The sequence below is a fragment of the Schistocerca nitens genome, chromosome 4 (genome assembly GCF_023898315.1).
Source record: "Schistocerca nitens isolate TAMUIC-IGC-003100 chromosome 4, iqSchNite1.1, whole genome shotgun sequence".
Lineage (NCBI taxonomy): Eukaryota > Metazoa > Arthropoda > Insecta > Orthoptera > Acrididae > Schistocerca > Schistocerca nitens.
Genome location: NC_064617.1, coordinates 906049799 through 906076277, shown reverse-complemented (window position 1 = coordinate 906076277; position 26479 = coordinate 906049799). Strand labels below are relative to the sequence as shown.

Below are 26479 nucleotides of genomic sequence, written 5' to 3'. Positions count from 1 at the left end.
AATAGCAAAATTCATTTACTACTTTAAGCATCTCATTTCCTAATCTAACATCCTCAGCATCGCCTGATTTAATATGACTACATTCCATTATCCTTCTTTCAAGACACTGTCCATTGCATTCAACTGCTCTTCCTTTGCTGTCTCTGACAGAATTACAATGTCATTGGCAAATCTCAAAGTTTTTATTTTATTCTCCATGAATTTTAATTCTACTCCAAATTTTTCTATTGTTCCCTTTACTGCTAGCTCAATATACAGATTGAATAACATCTGGGATAGGCTACAACCCTGTCTCACTCCCTTCTCAATCACTGCTTCCCTTTCATAACGTTCGACTTTTATGACTGACATCTGGTTTATGTACAAATTGTAAATAGCCTTTCGCTCCCTGTATTTTACACCTGCCATATTCAGAATTTGAAAGAAAGCATTCCAGTCAACATTCTCAAAATCTTTTTCTATCTAAGTTTACAAATGCCTTTCCTTAACCTATCTTCTAAGATAAGTTGTAAGGTCAGTATTGCCTCACATGTTCCGACATTTCTACGGAATCCACACTGATCTTCCCAGAGTTCAGATTCTACCAGTTTTTCTACTCGTTTGTAAAGAATTCATGTTAATATTTTGCAGCTGTGACTTATTACACTGATAGTTCGGCAATTTTCACACCTTTCAACACGATTCCTTTGGGATTGGAATTCTTATATTATTCTTGAAGTCTGAAGGTAATTTGCTTGTCTCATAGCTCTTGCTCACCAAATGGAAGAGTTTTGTCTTAGCTAGCTCTCCCAAGGTTATCAGTAGTTCTAATGGAATGTTGTCTATTCCTAGGGCATTGTTTCAACTTTCAGTGCTCTGTCAAATTCTTCAGGCAGTATCGTATCTCCCATTTCATCTTCATCTATGTCCTCTTCCATTTCCATAATATTGCCCTCAAGTACATTGCCCTTATACAGACCCTCCATGTACTCCTTCCAACTTTCTGCTCTCCCTTCTTTGCTTAGGACTGGTTTTCCCTCTGAGCTCTTGATATTCATACAGGTGGTTAACTTTTCTCCAAAGGTCTCTCTAATTTGCCTGTAGGCAGTATCTATCTTACCCTTAATGATATACCGTCGATCTCATTTTTGAGACATTTGTATATCTTTTCGCCTGCTTCATTTTTATGTTTTCTTCTTTCACAAATTAAATTCAATCTCTCTTCTGTACCGAAGTATTTCTACTAGCCCTCTTCTTTTTACCTACTTTATCCTCTGCTGCCTCCAGTATTTCATCTCTCAAAACAACTCATTCTTCTTCTGCTGTATTTCTTTCCTCGGTTCTTGTCAACCGTTCCCTAATGCTCTCTGAAACTCTCTACAATCTCCGGTTCTTTCAGTTTAACCAGGTCCCATTTCCATAAATTTCTACCTTTTTGCAGTTTCTCCCGATATAAGGTACACATCAGAGAGAGTGAAAATAATCAGTTTGGTCTCTTCCTGCATTTGAAAAATCAAAACCACACGGCTGGTTTGAACAAGAATGTACTCTAGATTCTGCACAGAATACGGAAGATTTTGCAATGAAAAATCTTGAACTTGAAATGTACATACACATGAGAAAATACCCAAAAGAAATATTAAATGAGCATACAGAATTTAGACACAAGTACTACCTCAAAAACTTTATTGCACTTTTAAGAACTTGAAAATGGATAAATCTGAAGTAACACATGCAACAACCAAAGACAATCTTAACAGAAATCATATCACTGTTCATTTGCATATCTTTGTAAACATATAGCATGATAAGAGTGGAACTGTCAAATTACTGTCACACCATAATGAATGTTTTATTTTCAATATATTATATCATTTACCACCTTACCAAAACAATGACAGTTATAAGTAGGGACCAGAAAATGTAGCATCTATGTTTTGCAAAATTCGCGTCTATTTTTCTCGAAAACTTCCTTTTTGTTTTGTTTGTAAATGATTAGATGCACAAATTTGAAAGGTGGTCACACTACATGAGTGAAAACACAAATTATCAGTTCTTTGATTTTAGAAAAAGTGCTGCTTGGGAACTTTTTGACTCTGATGTTTGCTTTTGCAGAAAACTTCAACACCTTTTTCTTCTGAAATCACTCACTCACTCACTCACTGGTCATAACGGACTCGAGAGTCCATTACCACAGCAACGTATTTTCGCCATCTGTCCCTGTCCTGGGCTACTTCCTTCCTTTCACCTTCAATACCTAAGCTTCTCAAATCAGCCTTCACATTGTCCTCCCATCTATGCCTCGGTCTCCCCACAGGACGTTTTCCCTCTAAGTGCCCTACCAGTACTCTGCGCACTGCCCTGCCCTCATCCATTCGAGCTACGTGACCTGCCCATCGCAGACTACGTGATTTTATAATTATTTTTAATAATTTCTTCTGAAATGGTCTTTGTTTCCTTCATCTGTTTGTATTTAAGCTTTCAAAAATGATTGTTCTGTTGAAAAGCACCAGCATTTGCCTGCCAATTAAGTAAATGTGTCTCCTATATAAGGTATTTCTGGGCATTATTTGTCTTTCCCGCCTAATATGAAGATTAAAAAATCTGCAGACTATCAATTTCGACCTTTTGTGGGTATTCACAGCCCTGTGGCCCATGATTAACAACGCTACACATAGAACTGACAAGGCACTTAGTGTGGAAGCAGAACCGAACTTACAGCAACTCGATTTTAATGTTAGGGGAAGAATTTCTGTGCCATCGAAAAAACTTTACAGATTTTGTTTTCCAATTGCTACAGGCTACAGTTGCAGATGGCCACGAGTGTGAACAAACTAGAATTTTGACCACCACAGGGGATGGAACTGTGAGGGGAAAAAACCCCCACCTCCACTTCGCTGAGCAGCAGCCTACAGGAGAACTGACACATTGTCACAGGGATTGCCAATCTCTTCTGGTGCTGCAAGCATCGTAATCGAAATTGTGATGGACCCGGATTAGTCGCTTCACTTATTTCAAAAGAAGAAAAGAAAACAACGAGCAATGCACAACACACAGCATTTATAGATTGGTACTGCACAGTTGCTTGTTGACTATGTATTTCAGGCTCGACTTGTAGCGGTATTTGATGCAATTGGCATTCAAAACATCTGCCACCTAATTTGCCACATTAAAACTGTCCACACTGTATTATTTTTTGAGCTTTAGCTAACAAACAAACATACGTGTTTCTCACAAAATGCATCCAATGGCTGAGTAATGCATTGCATTATGCGAATTGCATATTAAACAGACCATTCAACTGTCCACAATTGGCATGGCGCACTGATACATCACTGGGTTCATATACTCCCCCCCCCCCCCCCCTCTACTTTTTTTTTTTGCACGTAGGTTTTTGTACACATTATTTTTCCAAATTGGGCTCTGCCAGTAACTGCAGATATTGTATGCAGAAAATAAAGCTATTTAGAACTATCTCTGATAAACAGCCCATCTGATCCAATTCGCTATGTAATAGCATATATTAAGTAAGTTTGTGTTTTCATATCTATTTCGCATTTACCATAAAATACTAATTTTTCCAGTTCTTATTTATAGGACAGTTTACTATCACTGTAATAAGGATGTCACATTAGTCTAGACATGAGTGCAATATAGTCACATTAATATAAGTGACATTCATATTTATACACGTTCTCACCTAAATCTTATTCACAGGTACCTGAAAATGGCAAAAAATACCGAAACAGTTTGTCATGAATAAAGATTAGTTGTTATAAGCAGCTATTTTGGTGCACCTTTCTAATAATCATGTCATTATCAAACATATATTATGCTGCTTGCTCCAAAAGAAGAAAAATCAAACTGCTTTATTATCTTTACGTGTCATCCTACACTAAGACCACTGAGTAACGAGAGTGGCACACTGTCTGAAGAGAGTACATGTTCTGGGTTTGCTGCAGGACACAATTCTGCTGTAGTTTGGGTAACCACTGTATCACTGTTTGGTACTGCAACTGTAAGTGTACTCTAAAGTTAAATTGCGTGGAGCAGCACAATTCTTGTGGGCAAATCATCTAAATTGCATACATATTCACTGTGAAATTCCAGTGGTATATAGAACGAATGCAATGTTGCATGAAATGGTGTCAACAATTTGACCAAGGCCGCACAGACACGGGTGTTGCTGACTGGGAAGGAACTACTGACATCAACCACTGATGACAATGTCCAGGCAATCTCTGACCTGATTCACAGCAATCTTAGATTTTCCCGATGTTCAGGACTTACCCAAAGCAATTCTGGGATAGCTCTTTGTCCAAAAAGTGAATTTCTATTGCCAACGAAATGAACGATTGGTAGACTATAGCGACCATTGTTTACAGAGATTTTGAGACTATGCTGAAAAACAGCATCATTCATCTGTGTAACTTTGAAATGCAGAGCAATATTAAAGTTACATGGCCTGCCACAATAATGTGCAAGTTACTTTTTGAAGGCCCCTCTTATCAAAATTGTCCCATCCCAAAGGAGTGAAATATAAGTTATTTGATGTTAAATTTCATCTTAATGTGTTAGTTCTTGATGCTGGATTTCCACATTAGTTCATTACATTACCTTCTGCACAAATCTAGAGTATGTTTCACTACAACTACATAAATGAACTATTGCCAATCCAAGGTAAAATTTGACAACTCGCAAAAACTGATCTGTACGCTTGTATATAAAATATTGTGGTTTTCCTATGTGATGTGATGTGTGTGGGTCCTCTTACAGTTAAATAAGGAATTTACTGACAGATGTGCAAGATTACTGAAAGCATGGCACCATAACAACCCTGCTTTATTACTTTCCTGACTCATCAATTTCTTAGGATATAAAAATCAGTATGTGGTAAACACAATAGACTTTGATTGTAGCAGCTTTGCTTTCTCCTTCATGTTGCTTCCTTTCTGAGAAACAAGCCATGAGGCTTCAAGAACTCAGGTTCATACTACATTCCAAACACTTGTATACATTCAGATGTTGACTCTTATTTCATATGCACAGAAATGCACTATGTTAAATAATTCACCACAGGGTCATTCCATCTCAAATCAACTAACAGTCTGAACCTTGATATCTCAGATTTGGATGAATTTTTTTCTCAGTTAATGTACCCACTAACACTAGTTTAAATCTGAAATTTCAAATTTTTCTGACCTTTGGTTTTTGAGCTTAAAAAAAAAAAAAAAAAAAAAAAAAAAAAAAAAAAAAAAAAAAAAAAAAAAAAACACCTCCGTTCTGATCAATCGATGATTGTTTTAAAATGCTGTAGCTCAAAAACTACACAACCTAGAGAGCTCAAACTTGCATCATTGTTTTCCTCTAAAAATTCCCTTCAATTTGATATGTAACATGACTATGGTATCTAAATCTGAAAATTTTAAACTATTCCAAAAAACATTTTTTTAAATTTCCAAAATAAGTACCCTCGGATTTTTTTATAAAAAATGTATGTGTTGTCCAGTCTAACTGACTAAATGCATGCAAAATTTCAAGATGGTATCTCAATGGGTTCTCATACAAAATAATATTTTACCACCGCAATACACACTGGTGAGGTGAAAAGCAGACTATTTCTAGGCTATGAATACTAAGGTAGGCTTATGTAATTCTAACAAACTTAAATTATAATGTTAGCCTTTTTATGCAACATTACCCTCTTATTGTTTGTTAATTCATTAAATGATATTTTAATGCCAGAATAAAATATATAAAAAAAATAACAACTTAATAATCTTGTGATTTTATACGACATTCACTTTTTATTATAAAAAAAAAGTGAGATTTTCATACAGGGTCAAGGCTCTAGTTTTGGCCACTACCCCACTTAGGGCCACCTTGATGTAACGGGTGCAATTTTAAGATCCTTTAGAATATCAGCCAGTCCTACCATAGATAATAAGCAATATGAAATGTGTCCGCTGCTCGTGGTCTCGCGGTAGCGTTCTCGCTTCCCGAGCACGGGGTCCCGGGTTCGATTCCCGGTGGGGTCAGGGATTTTTCCTGCCTCAAGAAGACTGGGTGTTGTTGTGTCGTCTTCATCATCATCATTCATCCTCATTACGGTCGGAGGAAGGCAATGGCAAACCACCTCCACTAGGACCTTGCCTAGTACGGCGGTGTGGGTCTCCCACATCGTTCCCCTATGCTCCGTCATGGAGAATGGGACTTCATCATCATCATCATCATCATATGAAATGTGCTATTCAATTGTCTATAAAAACATTTCTTTGTTTGGTCGCCATTTAATGAAATGACCTGTGTTGCAGAAGTTGTGTAGTAATTTTCTTTAAGCAACACACAATCTTTTTTTTTTTTGTATTCTACATGTTGTACAAAGTATCAGAAGAAACTTAATTTATTGAGAGGTAAGATTAAGTATTATATTTTCATTTCCTACAAGTTAAACATGATAAAACCAGAAAACATGTCATTAATGTGGCCGTAAGTGGGGGCTCGACCCTACATTAAAATGTGTATGAAATAGTCATGGCAAAAAAAAAAAAAAAAAAAAAAAAAAATTATATATATATATATATATACACACACACACACACACACACACACACACACACACACACACACACACACACACACACACACACACTCCTGGAAATGGAAAAAAGAACACATTGACACCGGTGTGTCAGACCCACCATACTTGCTCCGGACACTGCGAGAGGGCTGTACAAGCAATGATCACACGCACGGCACAGCGGACACACCAGGAACCGCGGTGTTGGCCTTCGAACGGCGCTAGCTGTGCAGCATTTGTGCACCGCCGCCATCAGTGTCAGCCAGTTTGCCATGGCATACGGAGCTCCATCGCAGTCTTTAACACTGGTAGCATGCCGCGACAGTGTGGACGTGAACCGTATGTGCAGTTGGCAGACTTTGAGCGAGGGCGTAAAGTGGGCATGCGGGAGGCCGGGTGGACGTACCGCCGAATTGCTCAACACGTGGGGCGTGAGGTCTCCACAGTACATCGATGTTGTCGCCAGTGGTCGGCGGAAGATGCACGTGCCCATCGACCTGGGACCGGACCGCAGCGACGCACGGATGCACGCCAAGACCGTAGGATCCTACGCAGTGCCGTAGGGGACCGCACAGCCACTTCCCAGCAAATTAGGGACACTGTTGCTCCTGGGGTATCGGCGAGGACCATTCGCAACAGTCTCCATGAAGCTGGGCTACGGTCCCGCACACCGTTAGGCCGTCTTCCGCTCACGCCCCAACATCGTGCAGCCCGCCTCCAGTGGTGTCGCGACAGGCGTGAATGGAGGGACGAATGGAGACGTGTCGTCTTCAGCGATGAGAGTCGCTTCTGCCTTGGTACCAATGATGGTCGTATGCGTGTTTGGCGCCGTGCAGGTGAGCGCCACAATCAGGACTGCATACGACCGAGGCACACAGGGCCAACACCCGGCATCATGGTGTGGGGAGCGATCTCCTACACTGGCCGTACACCACTGGTGATCGTCGAGGGGACACTGAATAGTGCACGGTACATCCAAACCGTCATCGAACCCATCATTCTACCATTCCTAGACCGGCAAGGGAGCTTGCTGTTCCAACAGGACAATGCACGTCCGCATGTATCCCGTGCCACCCAACGTGCTCTAGAAGGTGTAAGTCAACTACCCTGGCCAGCAAGATCTCCGGATCTGTCCCCCATTGAGCATGTTTGGGACTGGATGAAGCGTCGTCTCACGCGGTCTGCACGTCCAGCACGAACGCTGGTCCAACTGAGGCGCCAGGTGGAAATGGCATGGCAAGCCGTTCCACAGGACTACATCCAGCATCTCTACGATCATCTCCATGGGAGAATAGCAGCCTGCATTGCTGCGAAAGGTGGATATACACTGTACTAGTGCCGACATTGTGCATGCTCTGTTGCCTGTGTCTATGTGCCTGTGGTTCTGTCAGTGTGATCATGTGATGTATCTGACCCCAGGAATGTGTCAATAAAGTTTCCCCTTCCTGGGACAATGAATTCACGGTGTTCTTATTTCAATTTCCAGGAGTGTATATATTTATGAGAGCTCTATATTGTACTGTGTTTTAGTGTTAAGTTGTCCAAGTGATCTAGTATAGAGAGATGTAGTCTTAGTGTACGCCATGCCATGTATGTGGTAATATATCAAACGTCATAAAAAACGATTATTTACCATCTTTATTTTTTTGTAGAATGTTCCAAATAATAGAAATGTAGCTATTTAAGTTTATATATGTATACACACACACACACACACACACACACACACACACCCCTAAAACCTCTTTCCTCATTACCTTAGCCAGCTTCATCCTGACCCACAACTTCTTCACTTTTGAAGGCCAGACATACCAACAATTAAAGGGAACAGCCATGGGTACCAGGATGGCCCCCTAGTACGCCAACCTATTCATGGGTCACTTAGAGGAAGCCTTCTTGGTTACCCAGGCCTGCCAACCCAAAGTATGGTACAGATTTATTGATGACATCTTCATGATCTGGACTCACAGTGAAGACGAACTCCAGAATTTCCTCTTCAACCTCAACTCCTTCGGTTCCATCAGATTCACCTGGTCCTACTCCAAATCCCATGCCACTTTCCTTGACGTTGACCTCCATCTGTCCAATGGCCAGGTTCACACGTCCGTCCACATCAAACCCACCAACAAGCAACAGTACCTCCATTATGACAGCTGCCACCCATTCCACATCAAACGGTCCCTTCCCTACAGCCTAGGTCTTTGTGGCAAACGAATCTGCTCCAGTCCAGAATCTTTGATCCATTACACCAACAACCTGACAACAGCTTTCGCATCCCGCAACTACCCTCCCGACCTGGTACAGAAGCATATAACCAGAGCCACTTCCTCATCCTCTCAAATCCAGAACCTCCCACAGAAGAACCACAAAAGTGCCCCACTTGTGACAGGATACTTTCCGGGACTGGACCAGACTCTGAATGTAGCTCTCCAGCAGGGATACGACCTCCTCAAATCCTGCCCTGAAATGAGATCCATCCTTCATGAAATCCTCCCCACTCCACCAAGAGTGTCTTTCCGCCGTCCACCTAACCTTCGTAACCTCTTAGTTCATCCCTATGAAATCCCCAAACCACCTTCCCTACCCTCTGGCTCCTACCCTTGTAACCGCCCCCGGTGTAAAACCTGTCCCATGCACCCTCCCACCACCACCTACTCCAGTCCTGTAACCCGGAAGGTGTACACGATCAAAGGCAGAGCCACGTGTGAAAGCACCCACGTGATTTACCAACTGACCTGCCTACACTGTGATGCATTCTATGTGGGAATGACCAGCAACAAACTGTCCATTCGCATGAATGGACACAGGCAGACAGTGTTTGTTCGTAATGAGGATCACCCTGTGGCTAAACATGCCTTGGTGCACGGACACCACATCTTGGCACAGTGTTACAACGTCCGGGGTATCTGGATACTTCCCACCAACACCAACCTATCCGAACTCCGGAGATGGGAACTTGCTCTTCAATATATCATCTCTTCCCATTACCCACCAGGCCTCAATCTCCGCTAATTTCGAGTTGCCGCCGCTCATACCTCACCTGCCATTCAACAACATCTTTGCCTCTGCACTTCCGCCTCGACTGACATCTCTTTCCTGATGAGGCAACCGTTGGTTGCGAAAGCTAGAATTTTGTGTGTATGTGTATGTTTGTGTGTCTATCGACTTGCCAGCGCTTTCGTTTGGTAAGTCACATCATCCTTTTATATATATATATATATATATATATATATATATATATATATATATATATATATATATATATAAAAGAAAGAAAGTGATGAGACTTACCAAACAAAAGTGCTGGCAGGTCGATAGACACACACACAAACACAAACATACACACAAAATTCTAGCTTTCGCAACACACGGTTGCTTCGTCAGGAAAGAGGGAAGGAGAGGGAAAGATGAAAGGAAGTGGGTTTTAAGGGAGAGGGTAAGGAGTCATTCCAATCCCGGGAGCGGAAAGACTTACCTTAGGGGGAAAAAAGAACGGGTATACACTCGCACACACACACATATCCATCCACACATATACAGACACAAGCAGACATATTTAAAGACAAAGAGTTTGGGCAGAGATGTCAGTCGAGGCAGAAGTGCAGAGGCAAAGATGTTGTTGAATGACAGGTGAGGTGTGAGTGGCGGCAACTTGAAATTAGCGGAGATTGAGGCCTGGTGGATAGCGGGAAGAGAGGATATATTGAAGAGCAAGTTCCCATCTCCGGAGTTCGGATAGGTTGGTGTTAGTGGGAAGTATCCAGATAACCCGGACGGTGTAACACTGTGCCAAGATGTGCTGGCCGTGCACCAAGGCATGTTTAGCCACAGGGTGATCCTCATTACCAACCAACACTGTCTGCCTGTGTCCATTCATGCGAATGGACAGTTTGTTGCTGGTCATTCCCACATAGAATGCGTCACAGTGTAGGCAGGTCAGTTGGTAGATCACGTGGGTGCTTTCACACGTGGCTCTGCCTTTGATCGTGTACACCTTCCGGGTTACAGGACTGGAGTAAGTGGTGGTGGGAGGGTGCATGGGACAGGTTTTACACCGGGGGCGGTTACAAGGGTAGGAGCCAGAGGGTAGGGAAGGTGGTTTGGGGATTTCATAGGGATGAACTAAGAGGTTACGAAGGTTAGGTGGACGGCGGAAAGACACTCTTGGTGGAGTGGGGAGGATTTCATGAAGGATGGATCTCATTTCAGGGCAGGATTTGAGGAAGTCGTATCCCTGCTGGAGAGCCACATTCAGAATCTGATCCAGTCCCGGAAAGTATCCTGTCACAAGTGGGGCACTTTTGTGGTTCTTCTGTGGGAGGTTCTGGGTTTGAGAGGATGAGGAAGTGGCTCTGGTTATTTGTTTCTCTACCAGGTCGGGAGGGTAGTTGCGGGATGCGAAAGCTGTTGTCAGGTTGTTGGTGTAATGCTTCAGGGATTCCGGACTGGAGCAGATTTGTTTGCCACAAAGACCTAGGCTGTAGGGAAGGGACCGTTTGATGTGGAATGGGTGGCAGCTGCCGTAATGGAGGTACTGTTGCTTGCTGGTGGGTTTGATGTGGACGGACGTGTGAAGCTGGCCATAGGACAGGTGGAGGTCAACATCAAGGAAAGTGGCATGGGATTTGGAGTAGGACCAGGTGAATCTGATGGAACCAAAGGAGTTGAGGTTGGAGAGGAAATTCTGGAGTTCTTCTTCACTGTGAGTCCAGATCATGAAGATGTCATCAATAAATCTGTACCAAACTTTGGGTTGGCAGGCCTGGGTAACCAAGAAGGCTTCCTCTAAGCGACCCATGAATAGGTTGGCGTACGAAGGGGCCATCCTGGTACCCATGGCTGTTCCCTTTAATTGTTGGTATGTCTGGTCTTCAAAAGTGAAGAAGTTGTGGGTCAGGATGAAGCTGGCTAAGGTAATGAGGAAAGAGGTTTTAGGTAGGGTGGCAGGTGATTGGCGTGAAAGGAAGTGCTCCATCGCAGCGAGGCCCTGGACGTGCGGGATATTTGTGTATAAGGAAGTGGCATCAATGGTGTGTGTATATATATATATATATATATATATATATATATTGATAGTAGAATTTGTTACCTTACAGAAATGGCATCTCAGAAGAATTGGGCGATTATTGCTGCTAAATGTTGTAACCCTTTTAAAGTAGAACAACAAAAGAAAGTCCGTGTACAATTGCTAAGAAATGTAACAGACTGGATGTGCTCTCTAGACTTAGGAATCATTTAGTGGCATGAAAATACGTGATGTATGTAGGAAAAAGGTTAGTGACAAACACAAAACAGAAGAAGTAGTTTTACCTTGCAGTAGCAAAAATGTAAATGATTCTTTTATTGCTCCTCAATCTTCCGTAGACTATTTGAACAAGTCACTGGAACTCATTGGTGAGTCAACACTAAAGAAGAAAAAGTTTGCTGTGCCTACCTATAGAAAGAAAAAACTTTATTTTATCAAGTCTAGCTCAGAAAAGAACTTGCTACCAGAATCGAGCCCTGAAGAAGTTATTACTGAACATTCCGAATATGAATCGGAGATTATTCAATACTTAAAAGAAAAGTTTGCTCAAACAACAAAAAGAAGTGAAAACATGATGATTTTGTCTATCTTACCTATGAGCTGGAGCTGTCAGAATATAGGAGAAGGATTTGGAGTGACAGTAAAACTGTTAGTAAAAGAAAAAGGAATTCTGTCAAATCCTAATCCTAAACCTGGAAGAACTCTAAATGAGAATATTGTTGACTGTGTAAAAGACTTCTAAAATTCTGATGACATTAGTAGAATGATGCCGGCGAAAAAAAGATTGTGTGACCATAAGAAATAAAGATGGAAAGATCCAGGTTCAAACGAGGCTAGTGTTGGCAAATTTGCAAGAATTTATTTAAGGAAAAGATCCCTGCAAACAAAATTGGGTTTTATAAGTTTTGTGAATTAAGACCAAGGAACTATATCCTGATTGGAAGAAGTGGCACACATACCGTGCGTGTGCGTGTGCGTGTGTGTGTGTGTGTGTGTGTGTGTGTGTGTAGCTTACACCAAAACATTAAGCTAACGATGAATGGTGCTAAGATGCAAAATTTTGTTTTGGATGGAGATAAAACTGCTTTGAAATCTGATCATTCCTGCCTAGTCAAGATGATGTGCAATTCACAATTGCAACAATGTTTTTTGGATGTTTGTAAAGAATGTCCTGGTGTCTCTAGACTTAAAGATCTATTGAATGCAAAGTTCACTGACGATATGATTGATGAAGTTACCTACAAAAAGTGGGTAACTGTAGATAGGTGTTCGATGGATGGTTGGTTGGTTGGTTGTTAGGAGAAGGAGACCAGACAGCGTGGTCATCGGTCTCATCGGGTTAGGGAAGGATGGGGAAGGAAGTCGGCCGTGCCCTTTCAGAGGAACCATCCCGGCATTTGCCTGGAGTGATTTAGGGAAATCACGGAAAACCTAAATCAGGATGGCCGGACGCGGGATTGAACCGTCGTCCTCCCGAATGCGAGTCCAGTGTCCAACCACTGCGCCACCTCGCTCGGTGTTCGATGGAAACTGTAGTAAAAAGTACTGGTGACTTTATGGCTGAGTTTATGGACACTCTAATGAAGGTAAAAACTCATTCATTTATAGTTAGTCAGCAGAAAGAATACTACAGTGAAATCAAGGACAATTTAACTGAAGGCCATGTAGTAGTCAACTGTGATTTTGCAGAAAACTACACTTTAGTAGTACAAGATGAAATACAATCATTCCACTGGACTACCACCCAAGCTACAATGCATCCTTTCATCATATATTATAAATGGGAGGGAAAACTAAAACATAATACAGTCGCTTTTTATGTATTCGAGAAAAAACTGCTAGAAATCATAATGCAAACCTTGCCTTTTGCACTTAAAAAGATTACTTACTTTTCTGATGGCAGCACTGCACAATATAAAATTAAGAAAAACTTCCTTAATTTGTGTTTGCATAAAACTGATTTTGAAGTTGAGGCAGAGTGGGAGTTCTTTGCAACATCCCATGGCAAGAGTGCATGCGATGGCCTTGGCAGAACTGTTAAGCGGCTAGCTGCTAAAGCCAGCTTACAAAGGCTATATGACCAACAAATCTTTACACTCAAATCACTTTATGTATTTGCCATGGAAAACATAAAAAAAACATTGATTTTGAATATTGCACAACAGAGGACTATGAACTGACCAAAGAATACTTACTTCCTTGGTTTAGTGAATTGTGGGAACACAAAAGTTTCACTTATATAAACCCTGCACAGAGTGTCAAATTACTGTCAAGCCTTATCGTTTTAGTCTGGATGAGTCTCTTGAATATGTGACAACACTGAACCAAATAACACCTTCACATATGGAAAATATTGCTGCTGGTTGTGTGACAGTAGCATATGATGACTCTTGGTGGCTAGGATGCATTGAAGAAGAATACAATGACATGTTAAGAATATTTTTTTACACCCAAAGGGTCCAGCCCAGTCTTTTTACTATCCACAACCAAGAGATATATTAGATATCCCAGAAAAATACTCTTTAACAAACAGTGAATCCAACAACAGCTACGGGAAGAACCAACACTTTTTAAGTGCTAAAGAAATGAAGTTGTCTTCTCTTGCTTTGGAAAAATATCTTAAAAGATCATAAAAGAAGCATGTTTAAATTATGTTACACCTACCCTCACTAAACACTAAGTTGTATAAATACCATGTGTATTAACTTTGTAAATACCAATTAGTATTAGAAATACAGTTCTATCCATGCAAATATCAACAAGTTAACCTTTTTCCCAAGTGAAATTACTTATACGCCAATTTCTAAAAATGATTACAAATAACACTGGAAAACCAAGAAAAAGATAATCTCTGCCATTTACAACTAAGGATGAAGGTGAGTGGCTTTATTCAAAATTTTAACTTGTAGCACTTATATTACAATTAAAATGTGTTCACTTCCTTCTGATGCATAGTTAAAATCATGAACATTAAAACAACACTATATCATTTAATGAATTAACAAACAATACGAGGGTAATGTTGCATAAAAAGGCTAACATAATAATGTAAGTTTGTTAGAATTACACAGGCCTACCTTATTATTCATAGCATAGAAATAGTCTGCTTTTCACCTCACTAGTGTGTATTGCGGTAGTAAAATATTATTTTATACAAGAACCCATTGAAATACCATTTTGAAATTTTGCATGCATGTAAACAGTTAGACTGGACCACACACATAATTTTTATAAAAAAATCTGAGAGTACGTATTTTGGAAATTTCAAAAAATGTTTTTTTTAAATAGTTTAAAATTTTCAGATTTAGGTAGCATATAGTCATGTTACATATCAAATTGAAGGGAATTTTTAGATGAAAACAATGGTGCAAGTTTGTGCTCTCTAGGTTGTGTAGTTTTTGAGCTACAGCATTTTAAAACAATCACCGATTGATCAAAAACAGAGTTTTTTTTTATTTTTAAACCCTTGAAACTCAAAAACCAAAGATCAGAAAATTTTGAAATTTCAAATTTAAACTAGTGTTAGTGGGTACATTACCTGAAAAAAAAAATCATCCAAATCTGAGGGGTCATGGTTCAAATCATGTAGTACAATTGGTTGATTTGACATGGAATGACCCCACACTATTTACCCTCTTGCACTAATACTATTGCTATTACGAAAATTTAGTGAGAGCATTTGTAATTAACACTTACCACTTTTTTCCCTATGTCGTCTTTGGCATATGTAATACTGCCTGTCAAAAACTGTCCTGGTGGAATTCCTTTTGTTGCTCTATTGGGAAAAAATATGTACATAATTAATATCATGATTAGTATAATTACAATAAAGAAATTTTAGATTTACAAACGGGTAAAAATGAAAGTAAAAACTATTTCAACCTACACTATACTACTTGTATTCGTCACAAAAATGCATAAATGTGAAACATTCATTTTCTAACTTGTAGTGACAAAACGTCAAGGAAATTAAATTGAAGAAGATAAGAAATGAGAGTCTACAGATATCTTAATTTGAAATAAATTCACCCTCTCAGTCTGCTTACCTTACCCTGTTTTATCAACACATCAATTAACCACAGCGCACAATGTAGCATAAGGTGATTTGTCATAACAGATAGCTACTACTGGGCTCAACGTGGTCTGTGCATAAGACTGAAATGACAAAAATCGTGTGTGTGTGTGTGTGTGTGTGTGTGTGTGTGTGTGTGTGTGTGTGTGTTTTCCTGTGCATTTTAAATGCTTATGCTCTCCATATGGCACAAAATGTCATTAGAAGTCTTCTATCTGACTCTGGTAAGATGATGTGTAGAAAAGTTGATGGATTCTACAATATTTATCTATCTTGCTAACTGATTTTCAGCTTAAAAGGCCAGTTTTGGGCGCTGATAAAAAATGATACGAAATACATTCAGTCCTTGTAGATGTTTTCGGACCTGACTTTGAAGTTTCTCTCAAGATGAATTAATACACAGACAACACACATGATGGGCTTTCTAAGTGATGTAGTATACTTTTGCATGTGAAGTACAAAAAGTCAGCCAACACACACACACACACACACACACACACACACACACACACCGGCACGAAGATCAAGAATGATGCAGCACAGAAGGCTGTGAGACGACATCAGCCAATAGCATGCTGATTAGGACTGTCACCAAGACAGAAGCGGCATCTACATGAAGAAAATAAAACCAATGTGCTGCCTAGCCTCGGCCATACTAGACGAGAGGACTAGGAGAGTCGCACTAGAAGAGCCGCCAAGATATTAATGATAGCAGTGACTTACTTGCATGGAAATTTTATCTATCAAAGGACATTTAGTATTTGCATGTCGCCAACTGCTTGCAACCCATCATGTAGAAATGAAAATTAAGTATTGTCAATTAAATTATTGTAATCAACTCCAATAATATGATTTGCTTGTACATCATCTAGTTATCAGAGAAAACAGTTTCGTAGGCACCCTATTCTAATGCTTTGGACAATAATTTAAGTGCAAAGGAGATATACTAACTTCCACTTCTTTTACGAGATGACATGCTTGGCCAACTTTCCTTGCTAGTTAGCCTGCTGCTGCAAACTCTCTTTCACTTTCTTCTCCGAAGTATGCTGCTAGGTACAGGAATTTCTTAAGACTCTCTCTACTTATAAAAATATGTAGCCATACAAAGTTTCATTTGTATTACCTAATGACATATGTTTAAACTTCAGACATATTACAAAACCCACTCTTCACATTAAATATATACTGTTTATTAAGTCTCTTGTGTCTCCAAATGTCAGAAACAAACTAATTTACATCAAGAGTACCTTCTCAACCTTTCTCGTTATTATAACAATGGTCACTGATACAATTAGTACAGAATAGCATAGAATCTCCATGGTTCGTCAGTACACTTTCACTAAAACTTCCATGGATCACCCGACAAGTACTTGTCATTGCCATTCAACCGCCCTGTCGACATTCTTCTCGCGACTGAATTTCAAACCTGCACACACAAACATGTCGGATTCTATCATCCCACACACACATCTAAAATATAGTCAGTTCGAGATGGTAGAAGGCTGAGTTGTTCTAGAATTTATGCAGAAATTCTCGAAACACTACACTATAAGAGACGAGTAGGCAGGATCCCACACTGGCGACAAGTTATACAACGAACCCAGTGCCTCGTGGCTACAATATTTGTTTGTTTTGCTTGTGCCTTAATTCTCTCTTGTCTTTACTTTGCAGCAATGTTTACTTGCTTTGATGGTCTCTTTTGCTAATCAGAGTTTTCAGGTGGGCATTGCAGAAATTTTTTTTGCTTTTGTACTTATTTTTCTTGCTTGCCTTGTCTGCTTCTTGCATTTGTCTCTTCCAAAACGCCCACCCCAGCTATCCCACCTCTTGCTGAGGTGCTGCAGCTGCCAGTATTAGATGCAACACAGCTAATATAGATGTTTCAGTTCCAGACGCAGCAAATCTCAACCCTGCTCAACACAGTGCAGCAGCTACTGGCCAACACTGTGCATCCGACGGAACAAGCATCACCTACTACAGCTGCTACATTGCCTTTTTGCCAGTTTCGTGAACGAGAAGAGGAATGGCTGAGTGACTGCAACAATTGGAAGCTCACTTACTTGCTCACAACATACCAGGTACTGTGAAACTCCCCTATCTATTATCTACAGTAGAAAATGTAGTGTTCCGATAAACTCAGAAGTTGTTTCCTAACACCATTCTGAGTGAACTTTCTTAGGAACAGGTGGTAGATTCACTAACAGACTATTATGAGCAACAAGTGAATGTGGTAGCAGCTAGGTATAAATTCTTTAATTGCAAAAAATGGCCAGAAAAAACTTATTGCAAGTGAGTAACAGATTTGCAGGGTTCGACAAGGAAATGCAAATTCAAATATTCTTGTGGTGCTTTATATTCAGTTGTTATGTTGCGTGATGCGATCGTGTGCAATGTACCTGATGTCAAACTCGGAGAACAGATTTTGAAACAGTCCAATCCATTATTTCAGCAGGTCATGCAAATACTAGATCAATACGATTCAAGTGCCCTGTTGGCTGATAAATTTGAGCAGCCAGCTATCTATCGGTTGAGTCACTTGCATGCAATAGGCCCATTTGGTGGCGGCAGCAATTTGCACTCGCCACGCTGAGTAAACACCACCTCTCCACGCTGCGTAAGCAGTTCACTAAACAGGCAGCTACACAGGAAAACAGAATTAAGTCTCGCCCTCAGTGTTATTCACTGCACAAATGCCAAGACTGCCCCTCCAGCAAAGCTCAGTGTTACGCTTGTGGTAAGAAAGGACATGTACAATCTGTATGTTTGCAACGGAACAAACATAAGAATACAGCCCACTCACGAAAGTCTAGTCACAAGGCCCATGTCATTAATGCGGTATATTCAAAGTCTGCAATGGGCATTCTCAAAACTGGCATGCAAGCAGTTTTTTCAGTAACACGCCAGTCAAACCAACTGTTTGTTCATTTACTTCTTTGTGGGAAACATGGGAAATTTCAGTTGGACACAGGTGCCTCTGTCACATTGCTACACCATCACACATATGAACTGTTAGGCTCCCTGTGCCGGTCTAAAACTAGCACACGACTGATGGCTTATAATGGACAAGACATTCCCAGTCTCGGAAAATGTACATTACCTGCCATGTATCACTCGCATATGCGAACAGTGACTTTTACAGTGCTTCAATCACGTGAGTGTGAGAACATATTTGGTCTAGATTATTTGATTTGTTTGGCTTTAAACATTCTGGATAGTGTGTTGTCAGTGTCTGCATTCCAAGCACGAGACAGTGTAGCTAGCTTACTAAAAGAATTTCCGAAACTCTCTTCTGAAGGTTTACGCAAGGCTAACAATTTTGTTTCACATATTATTCTGAAAGACAATGCTCAGACAAAATTTTGCCGGACCAGAACTGTTCCCATTACATTACAGGACAAAGTTGCTGCTAAACTTCAAGAACTGCAAGATAGCGGAGTTGTGCCCATATCAGCTTGTCACTGGTCAAGTCAACCTTCAGGTCGCATTCACCTCTGTGAAGTCTACAGTCAACCCACAAACTGTGATTGATGCTTACCCACTGGCACGCCCAGAGATCTCATGGACAAATTGGGTGCTGGATGCTATTTTTCAAAAATTAAGGTTCGCAATGCGTATCTTCAAACACTGCTCAATGAAGAACCTCAAAAAGTGTGTGTAGTTAATACTCATTTGGGTTTCTTTAAATATTTGCATCTGCCTTTTGACAGTGCTTCCACACCCAGCATTTTCCAATGATATTTTGAACAGCTGACTGCACAAGTACCACATTGTTCGAACTATTTGGATGATTTGTCCTATCGTCACACACCTGAAGAACATATTGCAAATTTACGTGCTTTGTTTTGTGTGTTATCTGATGCAGGACTAAAGGTTATAGTGGACAGGTGTGATTTTTTTAAACCTCCCGAGTTGCAGTATCTTTGTCATGTCATAAACAGCCAAGATATACATCCTCTTCAGTCACATTTGTTAGCCATACAAGATTTGCCAGTTCCTCGCAACATTACAGAACTGCGGTCAGTTTTATGGAAAATGAACTATCATATTCGGTTCATATCAAATGCTGAACAAATAGCGGCTGAATTGCATCACAAGCACAAAGGGCAGTGAGACGACAGCCAATAGCACGCTGGTTAGGATGTCACCGTGATAAGAGCAGTATCTACACGAAGAGAATAAAGGGACATGCCGCCTAGCCTTGGCCGCACTAGAAGAGCCACAGTGATATTAACGATAGCAGTGACTTATGAACTTGTGTGATTAGTGTGCATGGAAATTTTATCTATCAAAGGACACTGATTATTTGCATGTCGCCAATTGCTTGCGACCTGTCATGTAGAAACAAAAGTTAAGTATTGTCAATTCATTTACTGTAATAAACTCCATTAATATGATTTTCTTGTATGTTGTCTAGTTATCCAAGAAAACAGCTTGCTAGGCACCCTACAAGAGACAAATGGGTAGGATACCACAACTTGCGCATTCCAAATGTGTATTATTATGGTACACAGTCATTCTGATGCAGCTAACTGACATTCCAGATTCTACACTTTTTATTTCATAAGTTAAACACACAAAATGTACAATTAAACACAACTGCATCGAAGACAAATCAGTTGCAGTTTTGATCTATTTCCAACACCCAAGAAGATAAAACTGGACAGCTGCCACAAGTTGCAAGTAACTTTTTCTTTATTTTACTTGCTTCAGACAACTAATGTGAGTATCTTCAGAATTGGGGAAATACAAAGTGTTTCCCAACCATATAATGACATAAATTAACAAATTTAACTTACAATATGATATATTATGTGGCTGAGGGCCACTGGTTACAAATATTGGGCTGTGTATAGTGACACCATCATACATAAAATAGAGTAAGTTGGTTGTGTACAGCTAATGGCAGTGCAATAGACAGCCCAATATTTGTAATGAGTGACCCTCAGCCAAGTAATGTAAGTTATCATGTTGTAAGTTTAACCTGTTAATTTATCTTACTTGTGTAATACATATTTCCACAGTTCTGAAGATGCTTGTGTTGGTCTAGTGAAATGTAAAACAAAAAAGTTACATGCTACTTGTGATGGATCTACAGTTTTAATTTCTAATGGTTGCTGTACCCCTGCAGGCAAATGACAGTGCTGAGATGGTAAATGAGTTGTAGAGGTGTGCCATCACACCACACCATTTGCATGGTGTACATAAGAGCTGGCCACAGCGTGCCAGACTCCATGTGTGCATGCCAAGGCCCAGCTTGTCACTCATCTTTGTTCAGTCCTTTTCTGAAGTACCCGGAACAGTGCGACATTTCATTTTGCATTGCGGAGCGGCATTTTTTGGTTGGGACAACTCTTTGGGATCAGCAAAATCATACTGTCAGTTTCATAAAACCTTCGCTATTTGTTCGTGGTATGAAGGAAATTCACAGTCACAATCCTTTAAAATGAATGGGAATGACAGAAGAGAGAGATGAGAATTCTCAATTTGCATAAGAACAGGTACTGCTTATTTGCTATGAAAGGACATTACAATACTTTGCAGAAAGTATATGGAAAATCCAGGACAAAATGTAACGATCTTACGAAAAGGAAAAGTGCCACTCACCATATAGCAGAGCTGTCGAGTTACAGATAGGCACAACAGAAAGACACTCACTCACTCACTCACTCACTCACACACACACACACACACACACACACACACACACACACACACACACACACACAACTGCAGTCTCTGGCAACTGAAGCTACACTGTGAGCAGCAGCACCAGTGCATGATGGGAGTGGTGACTGGGTGGGGGTAACGAGGAGCCTGGGGTGGGGAGGGGAAGGGATGGTAGCATTGGCGTGGTGGGACAGTGAAATGCTGCTGCGGAACATGCAGGGACGAAGTGGAGACAGGGTATGGGAACTATGTGCAGTGGGACATTAGATGAAGGGCAGCAAAGAGGGGGGGGGGGGGGGGGGGGCATGTAGCGGAAAAGGAGAGAAGTAAAGAGACTGGGTGCAATGCCGGAATGAGGGCTGTTTAGTGCTGGAATGGGAACAGGGAAGGGGCCGGATTAGTGACTACAATGACTAACGAAACTTCCTGGCAGATTAAAACTGTGTGCCCGACCGAGACTCGAACTCGGGACCTTTGCCTTTCGCGGGCAAGTGCTCTACCAACTGAGCTACCGAAGCACGACTCACGCCCGGCCCTCACAGCTTTACTTCTGCCAGTATCTCGTCTCCTACCTTCCAAACTTTACAGAAGCTCTCCTGCGAACCTTGCAGAACTAGCACTCCTGAAAGAAAGGATATTGCGGAGACATGGCTTAGCCACAGCCTGGGGGATGTTTCCAGAATGAGATTTTCACTCTGCAGCGGAGTGTGCGCTGATATGAAACTTCCTGGCAGATTAAAACTGTGTGCCCGACCGAGACTCGAACTCGGGACCTTTGCCTTTCGCGGGCAAGTGCTCTACCAACTGAGCTACCGAAGCACGACTCACGCCCGGCCCTCACAGCTTTACTTCTGCCAGAACTGGCAGAAGTAAAGCTGTGAGGGCCGGGCGTGAGTCGTGCTTCGGTAGCTCAGTTGGTAGAGCACTTGCCCGCGAAAGGCAAAGGTCCCGAGTTCGAGTCTCGGTCGGGCACACAGTTTTAATCTGCCAGGAAGTTTCATATCAGCGCACACTCCGCTGCAGAGTGAAAATCTCATTCTGGAAACATCCCCCAGGCTGTGGCTAAGCCATGTCTCCGCAATATCCTTTCTTTCAGGAGTGCTAGTTCTGCAAGGTTCGCAGGAGAGCTTCTGTAAAGTTTGGAAGGTAGGAGACGAGATACTGGCAGAAGTAAAGCTGTGAGGGCCGGGCGTGAGTCGTGCTTCGGTAGCTCAGTTGGTAGAGCACTTGCCCGCGAAAGGCAAAGGTCCCGAGTTCGAGTCTCGGTCGGGCACACAGTTTTAATCTGCCAGGAAGTTTCATATCAGCGCACACTCCGCTGCAGAGTGAAAATCTCATTCTAATGACTAACGAAGGTTGAGGGTAGGAGGGCTACGGGAACGTACGGTATATTGCAGGGAAAGTTCCCCCTGCACAATTCAGAAAAGATGGTGGTGGTGGGAAGGATGTATATGCAACAGGCTGTGAAGTAGTCATTGAAATGAAGGATGTCATGTTGGGTAGCGTGCAACTTACAATAACAGACACCACCATTTCCTCCACTGACTCTCCAAGTTTCTGTCCCTTTACCACACGGTGCCCTGCTCATCGCTACTGAAGCCACCTACCTTTACACTAAAAACACTAATGCCCATGACCTTACCGCTACTGAACACTACCTTTCCCATTGCCCGATGGATTCCAAACCGAAAAAACCTCCTTCCTAGTCACTGTGACAAACTATATTGTCACCCACATTTACTTCTCCTTTGAAGGCATTACCTACAAACATATCTGGGGTACAGCTATGAGCACCCACATGGCACCATCCTATGCCAACTTATTCATGGGTCATCAGGGTGTGTACATGGACAAGGAAAAAAACTTCCAAATTTTTCCCGGTTAAAAATACACTTTCTCCCAGGTGAAAATACACTTTTTCCCTATTAAGTGACACATTGTTAGATGAATGATGTACACTAACTTCACTTCACGAAGGTTTATTCAGCACTTGTACATACAAGAGCGCGGAGCGAACTGCCTCCAGCCAGAACACACACAGTATATATACAGCTACAGAACATTCCAGTAAAATGATTCTTGACATTTGTGGATACTTCTGGAAGGTACTCAAACCGAATATAGAAATTAAAATTGTACAGTCCAGGTGAGTTTTGAACTCATGACCCCCCCACGCAACAGTTTAGTATCATAACCACTGCAATCCCTTAAGGGAACAGTGTCTCGGTGTTACGTCCTCCTAGCCCAGGAACGAGTCATCGGTCCTGCATACTCAGACTTCCGATGACTGATTCTCACCCTGGCGTTGATCTTCTTAGAACTTCTTTTGCCGCTACACTCTTCGTCACCTTTCTGCTTGTTGCCTGTTGCTGGAGCTTCGAATTTACCCTGGGTTGCAGGATCCTTATAGGGCTTCATTCAAAAGACATGGGCCGTACCTCTGATCTTTCATTGTCTTGTGTCGGGGTTGAAATCTTCAACTTCATAAGTAACATCAGACAACTCTTACAACCTTATAAGGTCCAATGTAAGGGGCTTCTCAGAGAGACCAGGCTTCCGAACAGGAGTGAAGATCCAGACGAGGTCACCAGGCTGGTAGACAACACGGCGGTGGCTCGTGTCATACCTTCGGCGATCGTTTTCTTGAGCCTGCAGCATGCCGAATCGAGCTAGCTGCCTCATGTTACATGATCTCACTAGCAAATGATTGGGGATATTCAGAGCATAGGACACTAGATGTGGTCAGCCAATAGCAACATCACTGTTAAGTAGTGCAAACACACAAATACGAAAAGTTAATGGTTTGAAATAATATACATAGTGTTTATTTGTACATGTAAAACATTAAAAGATATAACATTATGTCATAAAAGAAAGAAAACATCAGAGGATACTAAAATGCATAATTTGGCTTAAAGTGCACATTTGTGTGTCCAGATTAGAATGCAAATTTTCTTGGAGTACCAGTACTGTATTATCTCGTATTTGGTTCCTTATTATAGCATAATGCCATACATGCTGGAAGATGAAAGCATACAGCGAACAGTTGAAACACACCAATAGTGTGGAATTAAACATTTTGTTTCAAATAAATTGACTCTCTCAGCAGAAAAGATCAATAAATGCAAAGTTTCTTTAGCAAACCGACAAAAAATAACTTCATTGTTATGCAAGGTGATTAATGCTCGACTGTCAGAAAGGTGGAAATAAAAAATCTCAAACTAATAACATATTTTAGCCTTCTGTAATTATGTGAATGTATTTTAATTCACTCGATAGCTCCCAGCCACAGAAATCCGTTATGTTTTCATTTGACATAAGATCATAAAACATGTGTGTTCGAGGAAATGTAAGACATCTTATTTGGTCTTAAGTGTACCAAAGTGCAGTGCTATGTTTCTTCACACAGCATTCTTCTATCTTACGCCACTGTATTTCGGTCTGTGGAATTTAAACATGTAATATTTTGTAATGGATGCCATCAAACTATATTCAGCACAGTGGAAGTTGAAATGTCCTGTGGTGCCTCTCATGCTCCCAGTCTGCCGGTTTGACTCCTGCCCCTCTCCAGTCTCCCACCACCTTTCAAAGTCTCACCGTCCGGCCACACAGGAGCATTCCCCTCATAACCCAGTACAACCCAGGATTGGAGCAATTGAAATACATTCTCTGCCAGGGTTTCAACTATCTCTCATTGTCCCCTGAAATGAGAAACGTCCTTCCCACCGCTCCCACAGTGGTATTCCGCGTTGCACCGAACCTACACAATATATGCATTCATCCCTACACTACCCCTGCTCCCAAACCCTTACCTCATGGCTCGTATCTCTGTAATAGACCTACATGCAAGACATGTCCCATGCATCCTGCCATCAGCACCTACTGCAGTCTGGTCACAAACATCACATATCGCATGAAAAGCAGGGCTACCTGTAAAACCAGTCATGTGATCTACAAGCTCAGCTACAATCACTGTGCTGCAATCTATTTGGGCATGACAACCAACAAGCTGTCTGTCTGCATTAGTCGCAACCAACAAATTGTGGCCAAGGAAAAAGTGGACCACTCTTTTGATGAGCACACTGCTTAACACGACATCCTTCATTTCAATGACTGCTTCACAGCCTGTGCCACATGGCTCCTTCTCACAAATGCCAACTTTTCTGAATTGCGGAGGTGGGTACTTTCCCTGCATTAAATCTTTATGTTCCTGTAAAGCTCCTGGCCTCAACCTTGAGTAGTCACTGTCCCCACCCATCCAGACCCTTCCCTGCTCCCATTCCAGCACTACACAGTTCTCATTCCACTATTATCTCCCCCCTCCACACCTCCCCGCTACCCTTCACATAACGTCCCACGGCACATAGCTGCCCTATCCTCTCTCCACCTCATCCTTGCATGCTCCCTAGCAGCACTTTACTGTCCCCCAGCCCCACGCTACAATCCCTTCCCTTCTCACCCCTGCCACCTCCATACCTCCACCCAGTCACCACTCCCATCATGCGCTGGTGCTGCTGCTTGCAGTGTGGCTTCAGTTGCCAGAGACTGTAGTCGTGTGTGTGTGTGTGTGTGTGTGTGTGTGTGTGTGTGTGTGTGTGTGTGTGTGGTCTATTTTTGATGAAGGACATACTGACTGAAAGCTTATTTGTGACAGTCTTTTTGTTATGCCTATCCGCAATTTAGCATCTCCACTATATGGTTAATTTAATGATGTTGTTGAAATGAAAGAGCAAAAATTTACAACTATCAATGGATGGATTCATTGTTCTGTACATAAAGTCCTTTGTACTAAATTTGTAGGCTTGGAGCACATGAAGAAATTGGTTGTACAAACAGTCACGCACATTATTCTGTTGTTAGTTGCAACTGTTTTCGGTGGAACTGAACAAAGAGTGTTGAGACTTCATATTTTACTGCAAAGTATGTTGGTTAAGTGAAGGGACATGCCTGGAACAATTTGCTGTTTTAAAACTTGCTATTGTTGAGTTTATGAAGGAGAAAAGGAGTGCAGGAACGAAAATTAGAACATCTGGAATGGATTGGAGACTTCACATCTTAAGTGGCCTTGACTTCACACTGCCAACAGTAAGACATTACAAGGTAACTTCTTCCTGATTTGATGGGGATGCATTTAAGGGGACCACACCCTGCCTAT

The 26479-nt window shown here is 41.5% G+C and overlaps 1 protein-coding gene across 1 annotated transcript in view; it reads right to left on the bottom strand.

The window, feature by feature from the left end:
• Nucleotides 1-26479, bottom strand: part of LOC126253474 (tripeptidyl-peptidase 2) — a 310223-nt gene that overhangs the window by 40071 nt on the left and 243673 nt on the right. Inside the window, exon 19 of the mRNA XM_049954832.1 lies at nucleotides 15282-15360. Within this exon, the coding sequence (XP_049810789.1) occupies nucleotides 15282-15360 (79 nt within the window). The remainder of the gene's footprint in view (nucleotides 1-15281; nucleotides 15361-26479) is intronic.